This window comes from Crinia signifera, chromosome 7, assembly GCF_055691185.1.
Source record: "Crinia signifera chromosome 7, ASM5569118v1, whole genome shotgun sequence".
NCBI lineage: Eukaryota > Metazoa > Chordata > Amphibia > Anura > Myobatrachidae > Crinia > Crinia signifera.
In genome coordinates, this window is record NC_139223.1 from 130,262,967 (window position 1) to 130,282,515 (window position 19,549).

The following is a 19,549-nucleotide window of genomic DNA, read 5'->3' on the forward strand; positions in this document are numbered from 1 at the left end:
TGCACGGATCTGACTCGATTCGTGCAGGTGTCTTCCAAGTACTCCTGGAAACTGAAGTATATTTTCCAGGCGTGTTTTACCAGCAATTACTGGCTGTATCCCGCTAATTAGCGGCAATTAGAGCTGTATATTACATGTAGCCGCTTAGTAAATTAGGAATCACTATTCTTTTGGATGGTGATTCCTAGTCGTATTCTATCGATGGCGTATACATTCGTATTCGTATAAATACAAATGTTCAATTAATATGTATACGAATGCACGTATTTTCGGCATAGTAAATGTGTAAGAATACGCCTATTTTAGCAGGATCGTTAGTAAATTTCCCCATAATCTGAGTGGTTGCTATGGGCAACATCACATCTTCAATAGGCCTTCCATCTTAGTAAATTTATCCCATACTGTATGCATAAGGAAATCATTCTAGACTTTTCACAATATTGCAATTCTTAGCATGAAGCCTGGCCAGTCTCATATTGGATGGCAGGTAGTCAGAGGGTCCACATTTTGCAGACGGATGGTGGATATAGTTATTACATCCTCATTCCTCATGCATTTACAGGGGCTACTCTTTACAAATGAATAATGATAAAGTACTGTAGCTCGGTTCACAACATGCTATGTTTGCACCCAGTGATATTGGCAGCAGCAGGGACCAAGTGGTTTGTCGGCATCAGCAAGTGCATACACACTTGCCAATGCCGGCGGGAGAAACAGCGCATGTTAAGAGGTATAGGGCGGTATTCAATGTGAATACCGGCGAGGTGCAGCGAATCCTGTTTAGGATTCGCTGCACATTCGCCACGTTCCGGAGCCTCGCCGGCTCCGGTATTCAACGAGTCAGGGGCTCGCTGCCCCTGACCGGCGAATATGAGCTCCTGCGGCGAACGCCGCAGGGAGCCTGAGGACGGTGGCAGGCAGGGAGATGGAAATCTCTCTCTGCCTGCCCCAGAGCGTATGTGGGGGGAGGTGGGCTCCCCGGGTGCCAGGCAGCACAGGCTGCCCCCCGGGGGTGCCAGCAGGGGACCGGGTATATTCACTACACCCGATCGTGCATATGTAGCGATCGGGTGCAGTGAATATATGAATATCTAATGAGCGGCTTGGCTCCGGCACCCCCTGCTGGCTGCTGTGTAAAAAAAAAATATATATATATTTTTTTAAATTAAATATATATTCATGTGCTTACAGCACATGAATAAAAATAGCATGCCCCTCCTCAGAATAAAATTCCTGATTTTTTGACACCAAATGTAAAAAACAAAACACTTTATTTTAAAAGTTCACATTCCACTTCACCATAAAAAGATAGCGATTGCTACTCGGTGAATCATGGCGAAAAAAACCTTCAAATGTATTCGCCATCTGGTCATTGAATAGGGTGATTCACTGTTTTAGTCACAAATTCGCCAAACAGCACAAATTCGCCATAAAAACATGGCGAATCAGGCTCATTGAATACCGCCCATAGGAAAGGCTGTACAACAGGCTTGCATACTTTCTGGCTTCTCTCTCCGGGAGAGGGAAGCCAGCTCAGTGAGGTGGGGCGGGGGTATTTGGGACCACTGCCGGGAGTGTAAAGGGGTGGGATGGGGGCGGAGCCACAGAAGGGATGTCCTATTTGGGGGCATAGCTAGTGCGACAGCTCCATCGTGGCCATGCCCTTAACAGTGCAATGCCGATATATCAGGCATTGCACAGCAGTGGGCGGGACTACAATGACGGATTTGCATTATTTGGTCAAAAAGACCCCCCCGCTGAGGTGGAGGTTGCAGGAGACTGCCAGCTTTCTGGGAGGCTTGCCCGCCTTTCCAGGGGGCAAGGAGGGGAACCCGATTTCCGGGACCCTCCCAGCCATTCTGGGAGGGTAAGCAACCCTGCTGTACAGGAAGTGGGTGGAGTCAGAGGTAAGCACCTTTTACCTCATAACACCAACAACAGAGACTAAGAGAACCTAATTATAAATGCATTTATTTACAGCCTTGTAAATGTGTCCATGCATACCAAATTATATAAATACTTACTGTATGACCAACAAAAAATGACAAAAAGCTTAAATTATTTGTTTGATGCCTTAAATTTCATATCTCAAAATATGTATCTAAATGAAAATAAAATTTTAGACATGTTCCATGAGAAAAGAAGACAACTGGTAATCTCAAATAATACAAAGCATTAGATATGTTTAGAATAGTCCTATTGTGGCAGGAAAAGCAGCAATCACAATTTATTCATTTATTTAAGTAGCTCTGGTGAATACTGCATTTGGCTGTTGCCCAAACCACAAGGGATTACTTATTAACTGCATTCAAAATCACAGTTCTGAATAAATGATGAATTCTTTAATAAATCAGTGATCCGTTCTCGTTAAGATATCGTTGCTTTGTGCAGAGACCATGAAGTTCAATGGTGTCTGACACTGACAGGCTCTTCACAGGTGAAGTGATGCCAGTGAACTGGACCCAGTTTTATACTGCTATAACTTTGGGTAATAAGATTTTTGTATATGTATGAGTGGAAAGGGTCCAGTGCATTACACAATCTCAGATCTCTTGCTCTCAGTGATTACTTGTAAGGCCAGTAGTTATTTACAAACTGCAAAAGTATATATAACTGCAAAACAAATATTATTCTATGACATTAAAGGCCTGTACACACATAAACTAGATCACTTAGAAAGTAAGCCCGGATCACTCCGTATGTAAAGGGTATATCACACACATCGCCATCGGCTAAAATCGCAGTGTTTTGCATATTAGCATAGTCGGTACTTGTTTACTAGCACAGCAGCCGTCGGGGTTAATTGCATACCTTAAGTTAAGGTACTTAAGGTATGCGATCAACGCGATGGACGCGATTTTCTGTCAATTACCAGCCTTTATTGCCGGCAAAGAGAAAATCGCATTGATCGCGTCTATCGCGTGCCATTATAATGGCATGCGATGTGACCGACGCGATCAACACAATTTTACATAGGAATCAATGTTAAATTACCTGTCAATGTTAAAATCGCGTTGATCGCGTCCATCGCATGCCATTATAATGGCATGCGATGCGATCGACGTGATCAGCACAATTTTACATAGGGTACAATGATAAATGGCCCCTAGACCCCATTTTTCTTTGTATGGCCCCCCCATTGTTAACGCCACCCCACTATTGACGCCAACCCGAAGTGTGGCGAGCGCAGCGAGCCCGCGAGGGGCGGCGGTACGCGTCCTCCGACCTTTTCATATCCCCACTATCCACGCCGGTGTGGAGTTGATTTTATATAGTGTGACGAGGGCAGCGAGCCACCGAGCCCGAAGTGTAGCGAGCGCAGCGAGCCCCGCGAGGGGACGCGTAATACCTGTGAAGTAATGCGCATCCCATCGCAGGGCTCGCTGCACTCGCCGCGCTTCGGGCTTTCTGTCAGTTCCATTTTGGAGGAGGAATGTTTCCGCTTCCTTCCGGTCACCTTGCCCTACTGTGTCTGTCCCTGCCAGCAGCCTGCTTTGCCATAAAGGAACAGCTGTGCCGAGCAGTCGAAAACCCGGCTGTCTCTATCAGAGCAGGCCCATGCATCCGAGACTCAGCAGTGTAGCTATTTCATAAGACACACCTGGCCCAGCTCGCGTCTCACGAGCCAATCAGAGCTGCTGCTGCCTGATTGGCTGGCCAGCCGTGAGCTGGCCCCCGGGACGTAAAAAAAAAAATAATATATATAGCATGCTGGAAACAATGTGTATACAAAGAAAAAACTGTTATTTATTGTACTAAAATACACTGGCCAGTGATAAACTACACATAAATATGAAGGTAAAAATAGATAAAAAGTACACAAAAAATTCTATAATTGCACACAGTTGGCCCCCAATGATAGTTGGTAATTAGTCACTGTTTGGGGTGGATTTGTTAACCCCAAAGTGATTGTCCCAGCAGGATAAATGGGAAATGAAAAAGGTTTGTATAAACAACTGTTGTTAAAGTCCCAAATTGAATATTAGCCCACTGGGTAGTGGGTAGGTGATATTCAAATCCACTTTACAGGAGGTAGAGGCATACGCTCATATATATATTAAATACTTGATTAGTGATTAGAACTAGAAAATCAGTATTTCAATATGTAAAAACCTATAGAGTTTTATATTATAGTGTTGTTATACTGACTGCCCAAGAGCAGTGAGTAATATGTAAAGAGGGAGCACGCAGGGCAGCCGAGAGGAATTCCGGGCCCCGGTAAAATTTTTGGGGTGTGGCCTAAGTGTGGGAGGTGTGGGCACCTCCCGCACTTAGGCCACTCCCCCAAAATGTTTTAAGTAGGGTGAAAGAAAACTCTAAAAACTGTAATCTCAGCAGCAGCACACATGCACAGCACATGCTGTAGAAGTGTGTGCTGCTGTTGCTACCCGGGCGGGACGGAGGGGGAAGGGAGGGGTCGGACCAGGGCCCCTGCGGGGCCCCCCCAGCAAGCCTGGGCCCGGGTAATTTGTACCCGCTCCCCCCCTCTCTCGGCTGCCCTGGGAGCACGTGGACTGAGCAGGAGACATAGGGGAAACTGATAACAAGAGCTATAAATAGAACAGCTCCACCCTGAGGGGAGGGACTTGCCTGAGGTAACTTTCCTGAGGTAATCGGAGTGATAACAGCTGTGCTCCTGTCCTGTCACCTCATCAGTGAATGGGCCGCCTTGGTTACCTGATTTACAGCAGAGACTGGCCAAGAGTCTGCCCTCTAGTAATGTCCTGTATGGGAGAACTGTTCTGAGAAGGGAAGCTGACAGTGATCGGATGGATGGAAGTTGCTAAGTCTGGGGGAGCAGCAGGCATCCATCTTAAGGTACAGCTGGTGACAGTACCATACCCTCCAACTGTACCGATTCTGCCGGTACAGTACCGCTTTTTAGCGGTCTGTACCGGCAAAAATCAAAGTGTACCGATGTACCGATTTTTTGATAGCCGGCTCCTGACTCTGGGAGTTGTAGTTTTAGAGTTCTGTTCTATTTGCTGCTCTTCCGGCAGCGTTAGTTGAGAGGGGGGAGTGGCTGGGCAGGAAGACTTCATCTCCCAAGGTGCCATGCAGGGACGAGCAGGACCCGCCTCCCCCTGCTCACACAGTCACACGCGTCTTTTGGTGCTTGCTGCTGCTGGCCGTGTAGACACTAGGGACACTAGAAGGGAGGCGAGGCTGAAGTAGAGGCCACTGCCACAAGTGTCAGGCAGCAGGGGAGGGACTGACAGCTTCCCCAGTCTGCTCACCGCCTCACACACAGGACGGAGCAGCAGCTGTGAGGTAACACACAGTGTCTGGCAATCATTGTGGGCTTCCCTGTATCTGATGCTCACAGATCTGTCCGGGTGAGCCCAGGCAAACCCGCATTGCCTGATCAGTTGCAATGTCCCCAGCCACGCAAGGAGTGTCCCCAAAACATCCTCCTCCCTGCATACACCCACGCCTGTTGCTCCTGCAATGGTGCATATGACAGCCACCTGGGAGCCACCAGCATCCATGCTGCCTTCAGGAAGGCAGATCAGACATACATACATGCAAGCACACATCTGTGCATGTAGTATGGTAGCTGTGTGAGCCTGCAGATGAGGAGGTGGTGTGATCTGTCAGAGCTCCTGTCCCTCCCAACATGTGCAGAGCTGCCAATCCTAAGGGCTCTTTGCAGGGTGGGGGACGGGGGTCCTCTTAAAAAAAAAAAAAAAGCACAGTACACATTCGGAAAGGGGGTGTGACCACGCCCACTTCAGCTTTGACCCCGCCCACTTTAACATGTGGCCACACCCCCTTCCCGAATGTGTACCGATTTCTGCCCTTCAGATGTTAGAGGGTATGCAGTACACTGACCACAGAAAGCAGGATCAGGAGGCAACATAAGAAGTGACAGCTGCCCAGTGACCAGAGAGGAGGCAAGGCTGCAGAGATACTCATCACACTGCAGTTCATGGATGCTTCCAGCCCACGCCGAGCACTCAGCTAGTAAGTTACAGCAGCTGCACCCACACTGTGTAGACTTCCAGTCACAGTTAAGTTAAGCATTAAGCAAATCTGGGACATGAGGCTGCATCACCAATTAATGGTGTAACCCCAGGACCAGGGCCAGAACTAGGGGGTAGCTAGGGGGTCACGCGCACCGGACACTGGAGGGTGGGGGCGCTAGTTTGGTGTCCCGGCAGCGTGGTCCCTGGGATGAGCAGCGGGGGTCCGGGGACTGGTGGGTTAACGCCAGGTCCTAGCGGGGTCCCGGGGACTGGTGGGTTAACTCCGGCTCCTAGCGCTGCCAGACGGTGGGCGGGAGGCAGGTTTTGAAAAGACTTGCCGGACGCTGATTGGCTGAATTCAGCCAATCAGCGTCCGGCAAGTCTTTTCAAAATCTGCCTCCCGCCCACCGCCCGGCAGCGCTAGGAGCCGGAGTAGGGTGGCCAATCCCGGGATCGGCGGGATCCCGGGATTTGGCCTCCAAAACGCCGGGATTTCAATCCCGGGATTGGAATTTCCAATCCCGGGATTAGACCGCGCATGCGCGCAGTCTAATGCCGGGCAGCGTCTGAGCTACGCTGCACTGCGCAGCGTGACGGAGATCAGGGGTCACGCTGTGCAGGCAGAGATTGCGCCCGGCAGTGTGATGCCGCACCGCCCGCCCAGTCAGCAAGCCCGCCCGCCCAGCCAGCAAGAAGCCAGCAAGCCCACCTGCCCGCCCAGCCCGCCCGCCCAGCCCGCCCGCCCAGCCAGCAAGCCTGCACATCCAGCAAGCCCACCACGCCAACTGCGAAGCCAGCGCGTCAGCTCGCCCACCCAGCCAGCACGCCAGCCCGCACCCAGCCAGCAGCATGGATGACCCGTCGTCCCACCCACCAACCGGGCTCCTGGCAACCCTGCTGGCCCCTGAAACGTAAGTAAATGTGGGGCAGCCAGGGTGTATTTTTATTAGGAAAGCCAATCCCGGGAATCCCGGGATTGAGCATTTTTCAATCCCGAATCCCGGGATTGAAAAAATGCCCCGGGATTGGCTTTCCTAAACCGGAGTTAACCTTCTGACCCCAAGGCAGTGATTTTTTTTTTTTTGTGGGGGGGGGGGCGTCCAAATGACTGCCGACCCGGGCGCCGAAACACCTAGTTTCGGCCCTGCCAGGACAAGTGTTTTATGAAAAGAGCTACATTATTGACAGCTATAAAGAGTCATTATTAAACATTGGGGAGGAGATAACATTATCCGTATCACTAATAGTGGACGTACAGCCTTTCAGTCATTAGTCATATGTTATATAGCCTGCATACAGCATCAGCATCTGAGGGCTAAGTAGCTTTATGTCACAGACTGAGATATCCTATGTGCAGGAGCACAGTCATAACTCATAGCCTAGGAGAATTTACCTCACAATAATGGGCCAAATTCTCTAAGCTTCAAAAGTGTTAAAATGGAGAGTGATAAACAGCCAGCCAATCAGCTCCTGTCTGACATTTTTCAAACACAGTCTGTGACATGGCAGGCAGGAGCTGATTGGCTGGCTGTTTATCACTCTTCATTTTATCACTTTTGAAGCTTAGACAATCTGGCCCATTAATATCAGTGATCTCTCAGGATCTCCCATTGCATGATGCATCCATTAACATCTGTATATGCTGGTGCTGCCCAGCTCCCATCTAGAGTAATCCAAGCTCTAAGCAAGGTCTACACAACTATACAAAAGAACAGTAGCAGCCCTGATACTGAGATTTTATTTACACAAGAGATTAATACCTTTGGATAACATCATAAGAAACTTTTAGCAGCATATCTGGTAACTACCAATGTTGGATATTAACTGATATTACAAGTGGAGGCTATATAGACAGTAGCACAGTAACGAGGAACGGAACCTTGTAACTTTATTTCCTTCAACTCTTACTTCTTCAAACTCAGAACCATAGTGTCATTGAACCCGGGTTCATCAAAATTTAAAGAACCATTTGCTATAAATACATGTGCGCACCAACGAGAGTCTGGCCAGCAACAAAGTGTGGGAACTATTTACATCTTAATATTTACATTATTTCTGTATTTTAGAGTTTCATAGATTACAACAGTAGTAACTGTGTTATAGCGTGTGTGTGGGGGTTTGAGTGAGGTATTATATCTTATAGGGTCCAGGACCCTTTACCTTGGCAAAATAAGTGTACAAGAACAAGTTTGGTTGAAGGAGTCAGTTATCCAAGTCAGTCAGATATCAACGCAAAGTCAGTTATCATTCATTCACACTCTTATATCAAACAAATATGTGTACTTTATACAGGTACTAAAATCAGGCTTGCCTACCCTCCCAGAATGGCCGGGAGCCTCCCGGAAATTGGGTCCTTCTCCCGGCCTCCCAGGAAGGTGGGCAAATCTCCCGCATTCTGCTAATTGCCCTTGCTCCCCCCTTGCCCGCTGGTTTAATTACCTGAAATCGTGGGTCCGCGGAAAGGGGGCGGGGCTAAAATGACGCAATCGCTGCATTTTGCGTCATTTAAGCCCTGCCCCCACTCCACGGCCTGCGAATTTCCGGCATGGGGGGCAAATGATGTCAGACTTGCTCCTGCCCACCTGAACGTGTTGCCTCTCTGGGCTTCTCCCTGAGAGATGACGTTAAAAGTAGGCAAGTATGACTAAAATGTGATTGCATTGAACTGTGATATCAATATCTGCTGTGGCCATTTTGATATGCAGAGCCAGGAAGTTAAGTAACTAAAAAAATGTGTTACAAGTTAATGCATTATTTTTATGTTGTACCAGTTTATGGACAATATCGGTAAAATAATAAGTTCCAGCTTAGTAAATCCTTCATATTTATTTTTTCCTTATGTCAATTTAACTGACTGAGTGTATATGTTATGCGCTAATTGTATTAGGGTTTCCCAAGACTATTAGAAATAAAACAAAACTTGGGTGGAGGCATCGTCACAATTAACACATTTTGGGTGTAGTTTGTTTTCCAAACCCCATTCTATAGGTGAACAAGTGTTACAAATATATAAATAAATTAAAAGGGAGAGACCTCCCTATACCTGTACCAAATGGACCCGGATTTGGTTTCCTTATGTCTGTATTTGCAGCAGTCAGTTTAGTGTTTTTCCATAAATCTTTTTGGCAGGTATAAGGGCCGGTCCTCTTGTACTCCGGAGATAAAGTGCAGAATGGAGAAGAGAAAAAATATTGTGGTAATGACGCGTTTCCCCGCCTCCTTAGGGGTTCGGCGGCTTCCTCAGAAAACAAGTCAAGGACGTAATTTGAAATAATCGTGCCAGAGTCGCGGACTGATGGTGTTGGGTTATTTGCACTGTGGGGCATAATTTGAATTAGGGGCATTATTCTGTTCTTAGGTATGTGAGCTCGACCATACATTTAGAGGTTTCAGGTAGACGCCGAACACCCTAGCACTCACCCTGGCTGTGACATATGGGGGGAAGGTGAGGGAAGAGAGTTCCATCGTCTCACCAGAACCAATGTAAGCACTGTCTGCACAGATTGCTCAGCACATTGTGTGTATGCAGTGATGTGTGCTGTACGTTTCGTGCTTAAGCATGTCGCTCAACACCGGCTCCCCCGTGTGTACGGGGCTTTAGAGTTTACTTTTGTACACTTGTACACAGATTTATACGGTATAGTATGATTTTTCAGGCTCATTTTGTCAAATGTTGCTTGCTCTCAGGGCCATAATAAGGTTTGTGCATGCAGTGTCACTACTTAGGATGCAGAGGGGGGTGACAGGAGCCAGGTGCTGCACTGTAGCATTAGGGGCAGCAGCAGTGGCGTAACTATCGTTCCGCAGCCCCCGCGGTGGCGGGGAGGCACTGCGGGTATGTGGGCGCCGGGGGGGCTGCGGGACTATTATTACTCACTAGCTGCCTTCTGCCACCGGCGCTTTTATGTGCACCGGGTCCCAGCTCTCCCGGCTAGTACTGCTGCAGCCGCAGTGCTGCTAATACAAAAAGTGACACTTGGAAAATAGCTGCCCCCATACCACAGACAGTTTTTCGTCTGCGGTATGGGGGCAGCCATTTTCCAAGTGTCACTTTTCATTAGCAGCAGTAAACGGGACGGGAGAGCCGGGACCCGGCGCAGACGGATGTGGCCCAAGGTAACACAAACACACACACAAACACATCCACACACACCCCGCCCGCACCACGGCTCCCCTCCTCTTGTGTTTTTTTTACCGGGGGGGGGGGGCGCAGAATTACTAGTTACGCCACTGGGCAGCAGCCCGCTTCAGTCACAGTGTAGGAGCCAGCACTACAGCCCAGGGCCGGTGCTAGGGTGTTTGGCACCCTCCTGCAAACTTTACATTTGCACCCCCTCATATTTTACAAAGGAAAAGCACACAAGGAAAAAAAAATTGTGCTCTCACAAGGAAGGGGCATGGCCACACAATAGTACTCCCAATTCAAAGTATGACACACAGTAGCGCAATCTTACTGTGCCAGAAACGGAATTGTGACACCACCACCACCACAGATAAAATAGGGAGAAGGCACGTGCAATTTATCTCTTGTTAAGGCTTAATACATCTGCCCCATTATGCTATGCGTAATGCCCCAAGAACTCCTGCTTATACACATAATGCCACCAGTAGTGCCCCTTAAACAATGCCCCAGTAGCAGAGATGTAGCGTGGAGTCATGGCACCCGGAACAAGCTCATGCCACGGCGCCCCTATATATATAGGGGCTTGGTTCCCCTGGTTACAGCATGCACTTTACTGACAGGAAGTCAGTGAGCGCGATGCGTTCCACAGGCCGGGGGACAGCGGCGTCGGGCGATGACGTCAGACACCACGCTGTTGCGGTGACATGGACGGGAGCCTGATTGACTGAATTTGGCGCTACTTTTGGGTATGTAAACCCGGGACCCGGCGATGAGTATGCTGGTCCCTGACGGCTGTTAGGCTGAGGGAAGGGAAGGTTGGGGGAGGGATGCGATAAGGGGAACGTTAGTTAGACTGCAGGGATAGGGGGCTAGGTTTAGACACCTACAAGGGTGGGGGTAGGGTGAGTTAGGATGGGAAGGGTAGTGCTGGTTATAGCACAATTGACAGTTACGACCTTTAGATGTGCCACTATTATGTCATACTGTAAGTCTGATACATGTGCTACTATTATGCCATAAGACTCCTAGGTGTGCCACTATTATCCCATAAGCCTTCTATGTGTGCCACTATTATGCTGTAAGACCAGGGCCGTCTTAACAGCAGTGCAGGCCCCCGGGAAAAGCAATTCACTGGGCCCCCACTACCACCACCGTGCCACCCAAGCCCCCCCCCCCCCTGGTAGGTGTACTGAGCAGGTACTTGTACTTATCATTTTGAAGCAGGCTGGTGCCATAGGGATTGTGAGGTAAATCAGCGGGGCTCTAGCACTGCAAGCACTACATGCTGGGAACTCTATGAGACGAGCGGTGATTGATAGGTCCCCTCTCCTGTGGTGCACACACTAACAGTGCCGTCCAGCCAGCATACTGCAGCAGGGGCTTCATCACACTACACAGCATGGAATCCCTCGCTCTCACCCAGCAGCGCAGGGGACACACTGCTCAGGGTGCTCTGACAGACTCTGGGCACGCTGTTTCTAATGTAACGGACACAGTACAGCGGGGAACACTGGGGCTGGTCCCCAGTGTTCCCTGCTGTACTGTGTCCGTTACATTAGAAACAGTAGGTCACAGCCGCTGGGTGGTAGAGTGACTTTAAATGGAAAAAAAAACTATTTCTTACTGCGAGTAGCAGCAGCGGGTTACAGCTGTACAGCTGCATGCTCCTTATCATTGGCTGCCCTCCTCTTTCTAAGGCAGCAGCATTAGCTGCATCAGATCATCAGCTCCTCAGTGTTTTTGGGGACGGAGCTAATCTCTGCAGGCTAAATGATTATAGTGGGCAGTTGAAAGGAAGGGGAGGAGTGGGAAGGAACTGTGGGGATGCTGCTACCTGCACCCAGCAAACAGACAGGCAGTACTCAACACAACATACTGCCACAAGTCATGTTCTGCTAAACCCCGCCCCTTGCGAGCCGCTAAGCCCCGCCCCCTCACAGAGCAACCTCACAGAGCCCTGGACAAGGCACCATCAGCCCTGTGCAGCATCCAGCCAGCTGTCAGGTATATGATTTGCAGAAAGCACAGCCTCCAGGCATGCTGCTGCAGCTGGTAAGAATCAATCACTGCAGGGAGAAAGAAGCCGGCCACTGCTGCTGCTCTGTAACTGGGAGGGGAGAGAAGGCGCCCTCTAGAGTTTCCGGCGCCTGGAGCACACACTCCACTGGATCCACCCTCCCTACGCCCCTGCCCAGTAGTGCCCATCGCAGTACACCCCCAGTACTGCTGTGTAATCCAGTCCAGTCTAGCCCTGAGCCCAGCAGAGCCTACATAGGCATGGAAATATGGCGCCAGCTCATAAGCCAATCACCCAGTGTGTATGAGCCATAATAGATAAATGAAGAGAAATACTGGGTGAGATTTAATAGGATGAGAGATTCAGAAAATAAGAGATTTGGTTAGAAATCTCCAGTTTTTTTAAAGTGGCAATCATTTACACAGCAAAATCAAACTGGTTTAGCAGTGTAAATGATTGCCGCTTTAAAAAAACTGGAGATTTCTTAGCAGATCTCTCATTTTCTGAATCTCTCATCCTATTAAATCTCACCCACTGTATATAAACATTGAAATAAATAAAGGAAAGTAGTAGAGATGTTTGGATGCACATACACATTTGCTGGAGCATCCACTTGCCTGCATAGCTAGGCACAGATTGATTTTACTGATGTATTTCCAAAGAATCAAAATCATTAAGTGAATACACACTCCCTAGGAGCACTTGCTATGTTTTAGAAACATTGCTGATCTGCACTTCTAGTAGTTTGTAAATTAGTTTTAAAATTGGACTTGAGAATGCAGAATCCTCCAGCACACATCTTTCTCTAATCTATCTGTCTATCTGTCTGTCTGTCTGTCTATCCCTCCTCAGTGACAGGTTCTTTCCTCATAGAGCGGTCATGTCCCTCCCCAATGCCACACCCCCATTTTGTGTACCCCAAATAGATACTTACAACAGTGCCCAAACTGTGTGCCGTGGCACCATAGGGTGCCATGAGACAATCACAGGGGTGCTTTTTGTAGTGATGGTCCAAGAGTTATTAAAATTCTAATTGGTCAGTATAACAGGCAAAACTAGTGCTTGTGGCTTCCCATTATAAAATATGTGGACAAACAGCAGTGAATCATGCCATCACCAATAACTGACCCTAAGGAGGACATATACTGTAAACACAATTTACTTAATTCAGTAGTTTTTTTTCTAAATTTCTCAAAAGGAAACTTTTGGCTTAGGGGTGCCGTGCAAAAATTCTGATCGTCGAGGGCGTCGTAATTCAAAAGGGTTTGGGAACCACTGACTTACACACAGCCTTGTCAATAGTTACTACCCCTCCCCTTTATTACCTTTCACCCCTGTTATTAATCCATCATCCACATTCCTGATCAGGCCTGTACTTATTTCCACCCTCTATGTTATCATCCCTGGTCATCACCCACCACCTTTTTCATTTATTTCACCTCTTCGAAATGGGACCTACATACACATGGGACGATTTCAGAGCATGTTCTAAGCGACCTGACTTAATTTGTCTAGATCGCTTAGAAATGCCCCTACATCGCTCCGTGTGTAGGAGCCATAGTGATAGTGATGTGCAGCCCCGTGTGTCGCTATTGCCAATGATTAACATTCAGCATGCTGGCTAAATCTAGTTAGATCGCCGGTCAGGACCAGTGTTCTCAATCTCACCGTAGAACACTGGCCCTGACAGGCCGCTCAGCACACATCGCTGGCACATCCCTATGCAGCGCTGTTTGGGGGTTATTCTAGTTCACTCTTTCTGACAAAATCCTTCTTAGATGGACAAAACCATGTGCACTGCAGGAGGGCAGATGTAACATGTGCAGAGAGAATTAGATTTGGGTGGGGTTTTACTTCAAAGTGAGATCTATATTGCAGTGTAAAAATAAAGCAGCCAGTATTTACCCTGCACAGAAACAAGATAACTCACCCAATTCGAACGCTTCCTGCACATTTTACATCTGCCCCCTGCAGTGCACATGGTTTTGTCCATCTAAGAAGGATTTTGTCAGAAAGAGTGGACTAGAATAAGGCCCTTTGTGCTGAACGATCTAGCATAGCTCAGCAAAATCTGCTCATGTGTAGGCCCCAAAAGTCCTTCATTATCTTCTTTTATCATTCCCCCTTTTGTCTTTTGTGGCATCAGTTCCCTATGTTTTCAATAATGGTGAATGGTTATTTCTAGGTCACTGGAAATACATGCCAATCCTCATTCTTCTGATATGTAGGACCAAAAGGAAAAGGAAAATTAAGCTTTCTTTAGCAATTATCCCCATTCACATACAACATCTCCATGACCATGAGCATATATTTACTAAAGGCAGTTGACCGTGAAAATATGTCTATAGTAACTCACACCAACCAATCAGTATGAGGCTTTCATTTCTGCACTGAAATAAGTTTGATCATCAGTTATTACAGAACAATATTCAGTCCCACAATGACAGTATACATAGATAGCTGCAGGATGCCTGGTAATAATAACAGCAAATAAATAATACACCGTAGATAGGGAAATAATATACACACTTACAGATGGAGCGCCTCTCTGACTGGGACGCACGAGCGTCTCACACGCACGCGCATCCCAACTTTCAGACAGCACTGGACGGGAACCCTGCCCTTCTCCGCTTCAGGGAGACAGGCAGGGATAGGGGGTGGTGTGAGGAGGAAGTGAGGACCAGCAGACAGGGAGGCGGCGAGCTCTGACAGAAGGGGACACGCGAGATTCTCGTGCGCACCAGACCCCCGCTACATGACAGTGTCTCCACCTGTATATATATTATTAACAGTTTAACAGTTATATGAACAGTTATATATATATTTATGAAACACTACTTACTGCAAATCCAAACGATGAAGCACTGTATCTCATAACAGAGACAGCTGCAAAGAAATAGACACATTGTATTAATATATGGAAATTAGAAGTTATGATAATAAATATCATTTATCAGTTCAAGGTTAATTAGGTGGGAAGAAATAACATTATGACATGTTCATAGAACAATTACAGAATACCACAATTGACTAGTTTTGCATTTGTACATTCGCTTTCTTACTACTGTAATGTAATGAATACTTTCTAGCTTGTTTAAACCATTATCCTACTGATATCTCCCAGTCACATTCCTTATACTGAACTCTCCTTAGCAGGAAATAGATGCCATTTATATTGAATCATGACACAACAGCAACCTCTTGCAATTGTATTTCCATTCTCCCACACGGTGCACTGATGTGAATGACAATCATTGGGTGCCGCTTGTTATTAATTGCACATTGTTGACAGTGTCATGTTTTAGCATGTATGGTCTACAGGAAAATATAGGATGAAAGAATGTATTTTCTGCTGAAATGATAAAAGAGACTGTGCTATCAAAATCGGAGGCAATACAGAAACCTGCTGAGCTACTCCCAAGAGAAATGTATTAATATAAAACCTTTTCTACACCTTCAAGACAGGACAGACTGCAAAACGTCTAATTGCAGAACTTCTTTGATGTGTCTGAGCAGAGCTGCACAGCTCCTCATAATTATATGACAGGGAATGTTAAAACACCTTGCTGGGATAGAACAAATATACGCTGCCTGTGGAGAAAGAGAAACTATGGAGACGTGTGGGTAACCTTTCCTTATTGTGAGGAACATAAAGGACTGAAGGCTGCAGCCTTAGAAGACATCATTTTATTTGGTGCAGCCGCACATCTGTGAATGCTTTCTTAGTAAATGTAATTTTGACCCTTATTTTAGCATTATTATGAGCTGTTACAGAAAATGTCACATGTGCACTTGCTGCTTCTTTTTCTAATTCCATACCCTTATGTCTAATTAACGCAGCCCTGCTTTTGGGTTTTGTCCAAGTATTGTTTGCTGTCTGTTCTATGATGTTATGTTGCTGACCTCTGCTTCTCTTAACCTCAGTTCCTTGCTACCAGTGCATACTCCCATCGTTATTCACATGACAAGTGACTTTCTGATTTGGAGCCTTGCTGACCTATCAGTATGTAATGTCCAGTTCTGCTAGACAATGATCTAGTCCGGTGGTTCCCAAACTGTGTGCCTAGGCTCCCTGTGTTGCCTTGATGCTCTTGCAGTGGTGCCTCGGGTTGGGGTCAATGACCTAATCCAATTATTTATGGGCAAAGTGATAGGCAAAACCAGTGCTAGTGGCACTTATCATAGGATAACACCATTAGGACCCACCCCCTCTGCAGCATCCGCAGAATCCCTGTATTTACAGTATCTCTGCATTCTGCCCACTTCGCTAGTCATTTTAGATAAAGATATTAAGGAAGAATTTACAGAGGTTATGTCCAATTTAAAATCTCATAAAACTCCGGGACCTGATGGTTTCGCTGGAATTTAATATAAAATGCTAAAACAAGACCTGCTTCCTACACTGTTTGAATTATTTAATACTATATACAGAGATACCCTGGGATATTCAACTTTCCCACAAGCCTGCACTACTCTAATCCCTAAACTGGGTAGAGACCTTTTATTGGTAGACTTAAACAGACTAGGGTAGCCAATCACAGGGCATTCGGAATTTGGGATTCAAAAATGCTCAATCCAGGGATTCCCAGGATCCTAGGATTGGCTTCCCTAATAAAAAAAATTTAACTTCATGGAGCCGGGCAGATGGGAGGGCACAACAGCTGGGAACCAGGCTAGGAAAGCAATGTGGTGTGGCTGGGGGCAGGTCATTTGACGCTGCACAGAGCCACATAGCCAAGAACAGGAGAAGCCGGGCAGCGTCTGAGCGAGTGCTCAGACGCTGCCCAGCATTAGACTGCGCATGTGCAGTCTAATCACGTAAATTTGGAATTGGAAACTCCAATTGAAATCATGGCAATTTTGAGGCCAATCCCGGGGTCACGTCGATCCTGATTCCAGGAGTGTCTACCCTAATATAGACCAATAACCCTTCTTAAGTCTAATTTCAAACTTTTTGCAAAAATCATGATCAATAGATTACAAACACTCTTCCCAGACTTGCTGACATATCATCAATTGGGCTTTTTTTACCGCCACTTGGTAAAAGCAAGCCGAATGGCTATAACAGCAGCCATAATCAACCAACATCCCAATTCAAAAAATATGTTGTTGAGCTTAGATGCAAACAAAGGCTTCAACACGGTAACCTGGCATAATTTATTCTCAGTGATTGAAACTAGGGGATTTTAACAATAAATTAACCGGCCTTATTAAATATTTTTACACACACCTCACCACCACATTAATAGTGAATGAAATAAGAGGTATAACCACGCAATGGGGTACAAGACAGGGATGCCCACTATCTCCACTTATTTTCAATGTATCCATTGTTCGGCTATTTCGCCTATTACAAAATACCTCTATTTTTTAAGGTATGGAGATAGGAAATACAGGATTTAAACTACAGTATTTGCATTTGCATATCATGTCCTATTATATATAGGCAACGCGAAAGGCTCCCTAAAAGCGATTCTTGAATTATTACCGGTAATTAAATATGGAAATATTTCTGGGTTTTTGAGAATTTCAATACATCGATGGGATTACATCTACAACCTGGCATAGCAAAACCAGGCTGGGGCAAACATTTATCAATTACTTGGGCTTAATCTTATATTGTATATTTGAGGATTAAACCCACTGATATATCCTGCGGAACAAAGAAATTATCCATTTGATGGCTTCTGAATTAAATAGCTGCAAACATCTAGATAGTGCAAACTTGATCAAAATGACTGCATTTCCAAGATTGATAGATTTTCTACAATCCCTACCAGTAATACTTCACAAATCTGATTTAACCAAGATTAATACCCTATAGGGAAAAGAAAGACGGTGCACAAGACTTAGCGTTCCCTCACGTGGACACCCAGTAAGATAAATATGTAAATACTTCCTTTTTGTGAATGGGATCTGTTGTTATCTCTCCTCAAATTTTCTTTATCGAATTCACGAAGACTCAATTCTCAGAATACATGGAAGAAAGCAAAATCCCGAAACATGTTGGTCTAAGGAGCTGACTCTTGTTTTTACAGATTTCGGGGGAGGTTCAGAGGTAAGACTTGAGGTGTAACTGTGATTGCCTGTATCGGTACTTATCCGGACTAAGTCCGACTATAGGTCTTGACAGCCACCACAGGACCCTGCTCTTTGTCCCTACACTCCTTTTTATTACCATTTGTATCATTGTGATTAAAGATTTTTTTATACAACCAAACTGGAAAAGATACCTTTATACGTTTGAAGCAGCACATCATATCGTGAGTACGGGTACGCCACCCATAGCACTTCTTTTTTAAAAGATACCATTATATGTTTGACCTTACCCTTTACTGTGTAAGTGAGGTACGCACCTCAAACCAAAAGTACCCTAACCCCTTGAGAAGATCTTATGCAGATATACCCATTTTTGCAATATTTTGCTTTCTACCATGTATTCTGGGAATTTAGTTTTCGGGAATTCGATAAAGAAGATTTGAGGAGATATAACAACAGATCCCATTCACAAAAAGTAAGTATTTACATATTTATCTCACTGGGTGTCCACATGAGGGAGCGCTAAGTCTTGTGCACCGTCTTTATTTTCCCTATATTGTTCATTAAAGTCTTTAGGTTAGACTTTCCAGGTCCACTTGAAAGCAGCAACCACAGGAGCGCCCGAGAAATACCCTACACCTCAAACCCAAAGATTAATACCCTATTTATAAATTTTATATGGAAAAAGGAAAATACCAAATATCGCAAAAAACTACAACTAAATTCAATGGAGGAATTGTTTTCCCGAATATTCGGTATAACAACTAAGCAACCCTTTTTAGACTTCTAAGAGACTAGTTGAAAAATAAGGAAATCTATGCTAACACAACCTTAAAATCTTTTTCTGATAACATTTCCCTATGAACTAGAAGCAGAAGTAGATTAAAAAAAACTATTGCTATTGTCAATATTTTGTTTATAGCAAACAATTACACATTCTAACAAAAGTTTGTTTTTTGAGGTTCCTGAGAAATAGGGTTTTCCAGCCCGAGGAAGCCAACTTCCCTTTCCTGAAATTTTACCTTTAAGGTATAAAAGATGTGGTTAATCTTATAGATCACATAACCCAAAAAACCTGTGACGTTCTCATAAGCATGACAGTCTTAATTCTCCAAAGCTATCCATTGACATTTCTTGAGATGCAACATTAGGTTATTTCATTGTTGACTGCTCTATCTGAAACGGACCTAACAAACAACTTAGAAGGAGTGTTGCGTCTCCACCAGCCACCAAAAAAAGCCATTTCAATACACTATCGTATATATATTTCACCAATTGATCACTCCAAAACTCAATCTGGGATGAGATGAAACACCGGTTAACAAAATTTCCAACACTTACCTGCGAGATACTACTTAAAATTATAATAATCTCTTGTAAACTTTACTAAATATTTGGAAATGT

At 45.7% G+C, this 19,549-nt stretch overlaps 1 protein-coding gene across 1 annotated transcript in view; it reads right to left on the reverse strand.

Moving 5' to 3' along the window:
* The window catches only part of TMEM163 (transmembrane protein 163), a 206,080-nt gene that overhangs the window by 107,793 nt on the left and 78,738 nt on the right, over positions 1 to 19,549 (reverse strand). Inside the window, exon 3 of the mRNA XM_083153815.1 lies at positions 14,949 to 14,992. Coding sequence (XP_083009941.1) covers positions 14,949 to 14,992 — 44 coding nt within the window. The remainder of the gene's footprint in view (positions 1 to 14,948; positions 14,993 to 19,549) is intronic.